This window comes from Anopheles aquasalis, chromosome 3 (genome assembly GCF_943734665.1).
Source record: "Anopheles aquasalis chromosome 3, idAnoAquaMG_Q_19, whole genome shotgun sequence".
Classification (NCBI taxonomy): Eukaryota; Metazoa; Arthropoda; class Insecta; order Diptera; family Culicidae; genus Anopheles; species Anopheles aquasalis.
Genome location: NC_064878.1, coordinates 44,719,064 through 44,730,711, shown reverse-complemented (window position 1 = coordinate 44,730,711; position 11,648 = coordinate 44,719,064). Strand labels below are relative to the sequence as shown.

The 11,648-nt window shown below is 46.6% G+C and overlaps 1 protein-coding gene across 1 annotated transcript; it reads left to right on the top strand.

The window, feature by feature from the left end:
- Window positions 1–292: 292 nt before the first annotated feature.
- On the top strand, window positions 293–10,789 carry LOC126576686 (uncharacterized). Its single transcript, XM_050237992.1, has 6 exons — window positions 293–366; window positions 542–604; window positions 835–897; window positions 1,130–1,192; window positions 1,276–1,396; window positions 10,622–10,789. The coding sequence occupies exons 1-6, from the start codon at window positions 293–295 to the stop codon at window positions 10,787–10,789; spliced, it is 552 nt and encodes a 183-aa protein (XP_050093949.1).
- Window positions 10,790–11,648: the final 859 nt, after the last annotated feature.

The window sequence follows — 11,648 nt, the reverse complement described above, 5'->3', positions numbered from 1 at the left end:
GGTTTGCGCGTGGTGGTGGGTTTCTGGGTTATATTTAAATTATACTTAAGTACTAAAGCGGGGATGTTATACGGGAAGAGAGGATGACTGGACGAATGGAGAAGAAGCGGGAAATAAAGTAGAACTAAAGCAACGGAAAAACGGTTCAGACGCGCGAACGAAGTTTCAACGGTTTTTGGCTTTTTATTCAACACACCCGTACTGCTTGACCGAGGTTCGCGGGCCTCTTTTCTGTCCCCAAAAACAGTCGATTTTTTACACTTTTTCACGATTTCTTTCTTTCTCATAGAACATGCAATCGAATAACGATTCTTTTCAAGAAGGCTTGCCAGTTGCGACAAGCACACCGGTAAGCAACCAAGAAAGGTACGTAACTTGTCATGAACATCAACACGGTATGCTTAACCTCGTCCTCTATGGAACAGGACACGCGACATCGCGTGTGGCATCACTGTCACTGCTGCTCCTGTTGCCAAATAAATTATTTCATCATCACTTCATTCATTAATTTCTATTTGTTCTCCATTTCCGTTCGTCACAGGTGCCGCATTTTGGAGCAGCGCTTGGCGGAGAAGGACCAGCAGCTAAGGCTGCTGCAGGAAAGGTAAGCAGGGCCTTTTTATAACCTTTTGGGTCCTGGGCATACTCTATTTTTTTCAGCCGTTTATGTAGGCGAATCTGTTCAAACTTCGACCTTTATACAAACCGTATTCAATCCTATTTATGGTTGCTACCTTGTTCCGTCGTGATCGCCATTTTACACTCCTTCGATCGATCGCTCGTTAGAATTTCATTCATCAATTTCCATTTATTCTCCATTTCCGTTCGTCACAGATACCGCATTTTGGAGCAGCGCCGGGAGGAGGAGGCGCAGCATCATAATGTGCTCCAGGAAAGGTAAGAAGGGCCGTTTTATAACCTTTTTGGGTCCTGGGCACACTCTATTTTTTTTCAGCCGTTTATGTAGGCGAATCTGTTCAAACTTCGACCTTCATACAAACCGTATTCAATCCTATTTATGGTTGTTACCTTGTTCCGTCGTGATCGCCATTTTACACTCCTTCGATCGATCGCTCGTTAGAATTTCATTCATCAATTTCCATTTATTCTCCATTTCCGTTCGTCACAGATACCGCATTTTGGAGCAACGGCTGGCTCAGGAGCAACGAGAAAAGCAACGGCTCCAGAAAAGGTAAGCAAGGCCGTTTTTTATCCTTTTGGGTCCTGGGTCAAACTTCGACCTTCATACTAACCACATTCAATCCTCTCTTACAGATGCAGTGAGCTTCAGGGGGTGGCCGGCATCGCGCGCAGCATTGCAGCACTGCCGGCTATCAGCGGGCTCAGCGACAGCGACGACGGCGGCAGCAGCGAGCCCGGCGGCGCTGTCGCCAGGGTGCCAGCCGCCAGCGAGCCCGGCGGCGCTGTGGCCAGGGTGCCAGCCGCCAGCGAGCCCGGCGGCGCTGTCGCCAGGGTGCCAGCCGCCAGCGAGCGCCCCGGGCCAGCGCCCCGGGGGGGAGTGCCGCGGCATCCTGCGGACGAATATATAATAGAGCTGCCAACGGGAGCATTCCAATGCGCGGCATGCGATTATACCAAAACATTCAAAACGGCGTCAGATGTGAAGCGCCATTTTACGCTTAAACATGTATGAATAAAGCACGAATAAATGAAACAACTACGCCTTACAATTCTTTTCGGCTATCTCTTCGACCTATCTAACCAACTCATCACCTCTTGCAATATGCAGTCTTTAGATTGCTTTTCCTTTACCATTGATGGTGTTAATGCCAGTATCTCGCTACTGATGCTTTGATGTTGGCTTCAACTAGGCACAACTCATGTGGTTCCCTCGCTCTGCCGAATTGTGGATCTATTCTCCTGTCCCCTATTCTTGATGCCGCATCCGCTCTGTTCTCCTTTCCCGCAGCGTGTTCGAACGCATAGTTGAAATGGTCCATCCTTATATACCAACCTTACGCCCTGGACATGATTCTTTTCCCCACGCCCTTTCTCTGCTTTCCTTGTACCATAAACATTAGAGCCTCACTATCCGACCTCAACATAAATTTCCTGCCCAGTAGGTAGTAGGCAAACCTTTCCATCGCTCATACGATGGCTAATGCTTCACGGTGTAGCTGCGGGTACCTACTCTCTACTTTTGTAAGACTCTTCGATGCACACGCTATGAACCGGCTATTGCGCCCCTGACTATCCTCTTGTGTTAGCACCGCTCCTAGCCCCCACGGTGACGCATCCGTGTACAGAATAGTTTTATCTTCCTCGCTGAAGTATCTCCTCTTCACTAACTCGTTCTCTGTTCTAAATTTAAGTTCCTCGAACGCTTTCTGCTGCTCTTCGTTCCATTTAAATTTCGCTTTCTCCCCGAGCAGGTCCCTTAACGGATTTGTTATGTGTGAAAATTCCTCCACAGTCCTATTTTAAAACCTTAATCCGCAGTCCCGGGTCTGGCCAGACCCGTATGCTTTTACATGTGTTTGCATACAAAATGCATACGAGTTTTCGAGCATACAAGCCGAAATGACGAGATATTGCATGTGAGTGTATTTTTTAAAAGTCCTTTTTTCGTCCTTTTGCCAACGGTTAAAGATAAAAACTTGAGTTGATATGAGTTAAAACAACGTCCAAAAACGCTCCGGACCCGGGACTGTGGATTAGGGTTAATGAATGGATTAATGAACGTGACTAAGCCTAGGAAACTCCGCACTTCGGACGCGTCTTTAGGCCTTTCGAACCTCGTAATGTCAGAAATGTTTTGGCTCATGGGATGTATTCCGCTACCATCCAGTGCAAACCCCAAAAAGTAAATTTGCTTTTGGTTGCATTTATGCATGTCCTCATTTATCGTCAAATTGTTTACGCTTATTATTTGTTTCACCTGCTCTACGCGTGACTTTAGTATCCTCTATCGATTAGGCATAAACCATTACGTCATCTAGACAAACCACAAGGTTCTTGCAATTCACGAGCAGTGCCTCTATCGCTCTTTGGAAAATCTCTGGCGCGCAAGACAAACCGAATGGTAACCTCTTAAACCGCATCAGCCCGTTAGCGATCATTACAGTTGTTAGGTGCCTCACACTCCTGTGCAACTCCGCATGAAAATATGCATCCTTCAGGTACATCTTGGAGAAGAACAACTGCCCATCATTTTGAGGAATCGCCGCCTATATCCTCTCCAGTGCCGGTTCCCTAATAATGTGCTGTTCTCACCCGCCCTATCGGCTCTCTCGATTCCAAACACTTTCGGAACATTATACCTTACTAGCTTGACCCCGCGTGAGTCGCTACGCGTGGAAGACAGGTGTTATCTGAAATTTTCTCTTTCTTTGAGTTTCTATTTTGTTCATGACGGCTATTGTTCATATTTGCAAAGGAATTAACATTATTGCATTAGATTACATTCAAACCTTCAAGCGGGGGGGGGGGGGGGGGGGTGTGCACGTGGGGGGGGGGGTGCACCTGGCGGGGTGCACCTGGGGGGGTGCACCTGGGGGGGTGCACCTGGGGGGGTGCACCTGGGGGGGGTGCACCTGGGGGGGTGCACCTGGGGGGGTGCACCTGGGGGGGTGCACCTGGAGGGGTGCACCTGGGGGGGTGCACCTGGGGGGGTGCACCTGGGGGGGTGCACCGGGGGGGGTGCACCTGGGGGGGTGCACCTGGGGGGGTCTGCACGGGGGGGGGTGCACCTGGGGGGGGTGCACCTGGGGGGGTGCACCTGGGGGGGTGCACCTGGAGGGGTGCACCTGGGGGGGTGCACCTGGGGGGGTGCACCTGGGGGGGTGCACCTGGGGGGGTGCACCTGGGGGGGTGCACCTGGGGGGGTCTGCACCTGGAGGGGTGCACCTGGGGGGGTGCACCTGGGGGGGGTGTGCACCTGGGGGGGTGCACCCGGGGGGGTGCGGTTTACATCCGATTCTGATACCAGCAGAAGACAAACACAAAGTTTAATGAGAATCGGTTCAGCAAGGAGGGGGGGGTGCACCTGGGGGTGGGGGGTGCACCTGGGGGTGGGGGGTGCACCTGGGAGGTTGCGTTTAAATTCAATTGGGAATTCCAGTCAGGAATTATTGGAATACGTGGCAATAGAACATTTTCTCCTTTGAATTTTCCAGATAATATTGTGCAGCCACTATTTTGATTAATCTTAACTTTTCCATCACAGATGGCTAGCAATTGCTTAGCAAATTTATCAGCTGAAGGGTCTCGTAGCATTTGAACGCGCATATTTACATTTAATGTAAGTTTTTCTACATGTTGCCACAGTGGAGATGATGTTAGACATGCTTCAATTTCACGAATGATGGACGGCACGGATTTGTGACATCTCCGCACGCGCATTTTCTCTGTCTTGTTGTATTTGGTGCGGAGTTCTTATTTCTCTGCGCCTACGTTGAATTGTTGTTTCCCTAGCTCAACGATCCAAATTGAACCCCTTTCGCCTAGCTAGCATATTAAGCATCAGATCGAACACACCCCAAAACCAATCTTTTCGATAACTCCGTAGTAGCTTGAGATCAACGAAATACATTTGTACACTGCTGCATTACTTTTGCTACTGCTTAATTCCCCTTTTTCGTAGCGATTTGCTAAGCGTAGTGTACTTGGATCTCTTTTTAAAAGTAAGTGTAAGTAAGAAAAGTAAGAAGGACAAAACGTGTAAAGTAAGAAGTGTTCCATGAATGTTTAAACCGGCTGTTGTGTCAACTGCTCACCGATGTATGGAGTAGTGTGAGCGTGTTATGGGATGGGATTAAATAATTGGATTGGGATTAGTAAGAGCACTCATGAGAGACGATCGCTCACGTGGTTCTTTGTGTTGAAGAGAGAATAAAGGTGTATTCGATTAGATAGCAAAGAAATCAGAAGTCTCGTCTGTTAATTTGGAATACAGTCCACAACAGAGCTAACACCGGCCTTCTTGTTTGTTAGCAACGCTTTTGCTGTTCATCATCCTGACTGCTAATCTCTGCGATTTAGTCGATTTTTAAAAAAATCATAAAAAAATTACTGTTTGAGCTAGGGCTATAAAAATTTGAGAACATTCGTTTTTTTGTATGAAAAATCTATAAAAAATGTCACTGTACAGTTTACAAACAAGTTAAGAAAAATAATTTTCTTATTTTTTGAATAACTTAAGTACAGGGTGTACCATAAAAAATGCAAAAATCGTTTTTTGAAGTTTAAAGCCATTTTTTTATATTTTCTACTGTTTCAAAGTATTTCATTCGCTTTATATTTCTTTGTTTATCAAAAACAAACAAAATGAGTGGGTTTGTCGGCCTGTTTTTTTCAATGAAATTCTCCAAGCGGTTACGAATTCGAGAACACCCTCTGTAACATAAGTGTCCAACTTAGAAGACCAGGCTTTGATGATAAACGCTTTCAGCGAACCAACCCTGTATGGTGTGATGGTTCACAGGACTTAGGTCGAACAAACGCCCATATTGAATAGCCCAACCGATTTAATTCAGGACCGCTTGGAGGGCATAAATCATTCGACCAAAAATTCATGTTTTGCTTCAACCATGTTTCAGACCGTTAAGACGTATCGCAGGGGCCTCCATCTTGCTGAAACTCAACATTTTCTGGTGTTTTGAAGTTTGCTTTAATCCATGCTAAAACGTGTTCCTTCAAAAAAGTGGTATAAACATCAATATTCAATTTAGTATTGGATTTTATGAAAACTGGTGCCATTTTCAAACTATGTTTTATCCTGTCTAAAGATGTTTTATCCTTTCAACTATTAAATTACGCTTCACCCTAGCTCTAGAGATTGCTTTAAGGTCATATTTGGCCAACCGATGCATGCACGATCTTGAGATATTCGTCTCTTATGCAAGCTTTCATATGGATTGCACTGGATTTCGCTAACTTTTGCTCTAACCGACCTTACCACTTTTTCAGTGCGCTCAGATCGTTGCCGACCACTACCGTGTTTCCTAGGCCTTGGCCCTTCATGAATAGAACGTTTAATCCTGTAAACAATGCCAAGATTACATCTGAGGACCGCTGTTATATCTATGAGATTTCTCTTGGGCGCGAAGCAAACTCGACACTGTCGCCTTTGAATACATTTTTCCGGACAGACATCTTTTGCACGGGTACTTATTATACATCATTTGATAGATAAGACTCTTACGAACACAACGATACCCCATAATGCCATATTGGTGTTGAAAAAATACTCAAAACAGAGCAATGAAAGCATTTGCATTTTTTTATGGTACACCCTGTAAAGTGAATAAAATATAGTTTACATCCGATTTTGATACCAACTGAAGATACACACAAAGTTTAATGAGAATCGGTTCAGCCGTTTCGGAGGAGTTTCGGTACTAACATTGTGAAAAGTGGTTTTTGAATATTCAAAAAAAGATGACTTAAGTAAAGTGAATGTAGGATAGTTTATATCAATTGCCATTACCAAAAGAAGATACACACCAAGTTTGGTTACAAACGGTACAGCCGTTTCGGAGCAATTGGGACGCAAAGTTTGTGACACGAGATTTTTATATATATATATAGATAGATAGATAGATAGATAGATAGATAGATAGATAGATTTTCCAAATTTCTTCGGTCACCGTATTAACCGTTGCTCCGGAATCCACTAGAAACTCCGTGTGTTTGGTCGCTGCCGTGATTTGCCTCGGTACGGAAAGGCGTGGTAACAATCCGCCCCAAAGTATGCGTAGCACCAATCCACTACCAAGGATGCATCGCGCCAACCGCGCCTGCCGCTTAAACAAACCAATGGTTGCTGATCGATAGCGACCACCATGGAATAGGGCGGATATGCTGAAGTGGCATCTGAAGTGGTTTTCACAGCAATCGTTCATGCGCCCAATCGTTCAAGCGACAACCCGAAAAGCGGCCGATCGTTCGCCTAAGAATAACAACTGTCACAAGAAGTTGTTGGCCGCATGAGCAAACCGCTAAGTCGATACTTATCGACTAATTATCCGCCCGAACCAATAAGCGTGCATCAATGTTGCATCAGGCGAGGGTTGACGTCAACTGGCCGAGTCGGCTCACCCAACGCGACAGGAACAGAAGGTAAAGAGGAAACGGGAGGTAGGGATGCGGTCGCTTACTTTAGGGATCGATAGCTTAAGGAAAAACATTATAAATACGAGTGTTTTGAAAAAACCAGGCTCTCTCTTGTTTCACATCTAAAAGTCGCAGCATCGTTATTCTGTGTCCGCGCGATCTAGCCGTGAACTATGCCTCTGGCCATTTCACGCTGAACCGAAAATCGAATAAGTGGTCCGGATACCCCAGCTTCTCATACTGGGTCGCCGCGAAGGAAGCACACCAGAGTAAGTAGCGATCGAATGCCATTTCCGACTGGTGACAGAGTAAGTTAGTTCAAAATCGGGGTCCAAATCTGCCGTGGCCCTCGCAGCGCTTTGGTGCGTTTTTGTTCCCCGCCCGATACTTTCACGATTTCGTGACGATATGCTGCGGGTCCCGGTGTTGTGCGTCGTTACATCATGATGCGTCTCGACGTGTCTGCACCGGGGCTGACCTGATGATCTGATGTTCGGGGCACCAATAGTTGACTCGGTGTCTTCCATCGATGCTCGGGCACATGTCGGAGAGGAAGAGAAGATACCGAAAATGTTAGAGCATCATTGCAATGCATCGCAAATGATCTATCTTACCTTGCAAGTAGTCTGATGATGACCCTTTCATTATCACTTTTCACTGAACTTACGGCAAACACTTGACCGCACATTCTATTTGCCAGATGGCCTTGTCAAGCTTCCATTAAAATTGTTGGTGCTTAATTTAAATAACTATGTAAAATTATTTTCATCTTCAAAAAGGTAACCAAAACATGGAAAAAATGAAAATTCAACAAAAAAAAATCTTCGAAAATACCCGGAAAATCATATAATCTAACAAAAACTAACATACATATGAATATTTCCGGGAGACAGCTACGATGAGCTCCGAAAAGCACCGTCTTTTGCAGACATTCCTTTCTAAATTTGATGCCATGGACAGAACAGATTTTAACAGAACCGCACGTTTTTGAGTTAAGAAAAACCACCTCTGAAGTGAAAGTGGCTTAAGCGTGTTGTTCCCCTGCACGCGGTTTCGCACTCCCCCGGGGAATCCATTTTCATCTCGTCAATTATGTCACCATTACCGAGCACTCATTGCCCATCGTGAGCAGCGGATCCCAGTGGAAGCGTTTCCGGTCGTCCGGTTTATGTCCTTCCACCGGTGCTCGAGCTGATCCCCTTTTCCGGAAGGTCGCCTTTCACCGAACTATGGGTGAGCCCAACGCGAATGGAAACAAAGTGCGGCGGAGAAGCCACGGAACGAGTTGAATAGCAGATAAGCTCGCCACACGCTACCACGCTAGTTGGCAAGGCAGAAAAAAATGAAAGCAAAGACTTTAAGAGAAGCAACCGTTGCCGAAACGAATGGAGGCGCCGGGTTGCTAACGCATCCAAGTGAGCGAGCAACGAAGATGAATTAACTGCAACGACGAAGCCAACGACAAGGACGGGAGTCAGGAATCAAGTGTTTTTCTCCCAGAGGTCCACGGCCTACTGGTGAAAGGATGGCGCACCCTCCGAAGAGGTATTTCAAAAGAGGCCTCGTTCGCTCGCTAGCTGGCTCTACGGCGAAGAAGCTAGTTGGCTGATCTTGTTTCATTGTTTATCCAGCACAAAAAAGAAAAGAAGCAGCGAGCAGGAGCCGACGAAGGAAGCGCTTTTCCTTCTCGTTAGATCGCATCAGATATTCTTTTACGCGCCTTTCTATTCTGGCTGGCACACGAACGAAGGACGAAACAAAAGATGGCGCGCAAAAGGTTACCATTTGCCGTCGTTGCTGCTGCTGTCGTACACTGCACGTCGCGCGCAGTCGGTACACATTGCAGCATATTTTAATTATGAATTGCATTTTGAATTTCAATTACCACACCACGACACGCCGTTGAGAGCACGGCCGTGGCTGGTGACATACACCACACTCCAAACAGTGTGCCCGTTGCATCCAGCGGGACAAACGGCCATTGAACCACGCCGGCGTAGACATTGCTAGCTACTGCTGCTACTGCTGCTACTGCTGGTGCTGTTGCGTCGATTACATCAAGATCCTCGTGTAATGGTGAGTACGGGCTTGCGTTTGCCATTTCAATGCGATCCCTTCGCCTTCCATGTAGCTCTTCCAGCTACGGACTGGTGGTAGATGTTGGTGGGTGATTATGTTTACGAATCAACTTTTTAATTTCCCTTCCACAGGGACGGTCTGGTGAATTGATGGCCCTGGTGCTGTTGCTTGGCTTTGTGCAAAGTTTGCATTAATTAAAATCAAGAACTGGTTTCATGAGGATGCTATGCGCTTTTGTTTTTCACCATTTTTCTTTTCCTACTGCTGGGAGACGGGAGGAGAATAAGAAAGACGACGCGACTGGGCCTATTTCTGTGTCAAGTCCGTTTGTTATGATCTTGTCTCTTTACACTGAAGGTGGTTGGTTACCACCAACCACCAACATAAATGATGTTACACTATTGCAATCTCGTTCTCAGTTGCACAACTTGTTCACGTTGCGAGCGCAGAGTTGGCAAAAGATTATTTTAAACGAATGTCTTCAAAATTTATCCAACCAATTGCTCACTCGATCATAATTTTGTGCATGTTAAAAAGAGTGAATTCCATGTATATCCATGAGAAAAGCAAGGGGTTTTCACGTTTTTTATCACATAAACTATTGTCAAACGAAACAAAGATCTGGAGATTTATGCTCGTTGTTTGTTTCATATTTAATGTTATATCAATTGCTGTTACATATTTATTTAATACTTATTACAAAAATCTGGAAATCGTCGAGCAGCTTCCTCGGGCCACTCCGCCGATTTGAACGGAACGTTACATCCGACGGGACATCCGGAGGACTTGCTTTGTGTTTGTTTTGGTTTGGAGCATTCGCTCGGCAACTTGTTGGAAAAGTGTGCATCTCATCAGCAGGCCATAAAATGAACCAAAGTAAGAGGATCATCACGACAGTGGAACGGAAGAGGCCCGATTATCAGCGGTCGGTCGAGAACCCGCAGCGAGCACCGCAACACCCCCGAAGCAGCCGGCGATGGGCCGGAAATCTCCGGCTATCTTTCACAGCGACCACAACCTGGAACAGAACACTGAAACCACGAACGGGAACCCGATTCCAACTGCCAACGACGGTATGGAATCACTTCCGCTCATGCGTTGCACCGTTTGTCACTGATCAATCCTACTATTTCCCTTCCTTTATTCCAGCGATTCAACGATGGAGATATCCTGTGCAGCTGTGCATGGTCTGAAGGGTGTGGAAAAAGAGCAGAGGCAGTCCGGCGAGGAGGACCAATAACGCGAAATCGAGAAATTGAAGGACATGAACGATATGAAGAACCAAGACTGAGAGGAAGAAGAGGAGCAGCAGAATTGTTATCATAACGAGCTGGAACAACCGCCGCAACCAGAAGAGTTGGATATAGACGCAGAATTCAATTTGTATGTTGATAAGGAACGGTAAGTTGACGAGGAAGGAAAGGAACAGGAAAATCCCTTCTACATTGATTCGACATTGAAAAAACAGGTGGATGAAACGGAAGGTGATGAGCAATGTAAGAAAGATCAGCAGAAGAATGGATCGAATTCTTCAGACGAAGAAGAGCTCGATGGAACGGAAAAGATGGCAGATGAACCAGAACCGGAACCAACCGAAGATGAAGCGACGGATTCGTCACAACCGCCCCGTGCCTGATGAAGAGATACCGAAAAAGGATGAAGAGAATCCAGCTGGGAATGAAAAGAAAGAGGATGACTCGCAGGACCAACCGAGGGCCGATCAGAAGGACGATGAACACCGTGAAGCGCACGACAAGCGTCGAGGAAGAGGATCGGGGCGAGGCGATGCCAGATGCCAAATGCAGAAAATAAGGGAACCAGCGATCAGGTGGCCAACGATAAGACGGAAGCCCAAGATCCGGTAAAGAAGGCACAGAAAACGATCCGCGAACTGCGCGAGGAGCAGTCGGCGCTAGGCAATCGCGATCAGGAGCACATGACCAAGTGCAAGGAGCTGGAGAAACGCATCGAAACGGGCGAATCAGAGACGGCTTTGGCGCGTGCTGATCTGCGGTTGGCTCTGCAACGTATAGCCGATCTGCAGCAAGCGATGGAGAAAGAGCGTTGGCTGATTGCGAAGGAATTGCGCAAGAAAAGGGGAAAGAAAGAGCGCATCGAGCAGCAGTATAGTGTTGAGGAGCGTCGTATCGAGAACAAGATGCTGCGACTGATCGTCAAAAAGCATCCTGCTAAGTATAAAGAGGTGGGACGCAAATTAGGCGAGTGGCGCGAGCGATTGAAGGAAGCAGTTTGGCGTTAACAGGGAGCACGTTGCGTGTCCATGGATTGGGCGCATGTGAGGCTAATACGGAATCCAATTAGCATAGTTGCCCTGCAGCACCCGCGGGTGGTAGTGACGATCGGGACCTGATTCACCGTGGTTGGCCCGAAGATTGAAGATTAGAAGAATATATTAACTGAGAGGGGTTGTGGAAGAAAATGAACACTTTTTAACAGACAGAGTAATTCACATATCAATGTTGAATCGGCCGTTT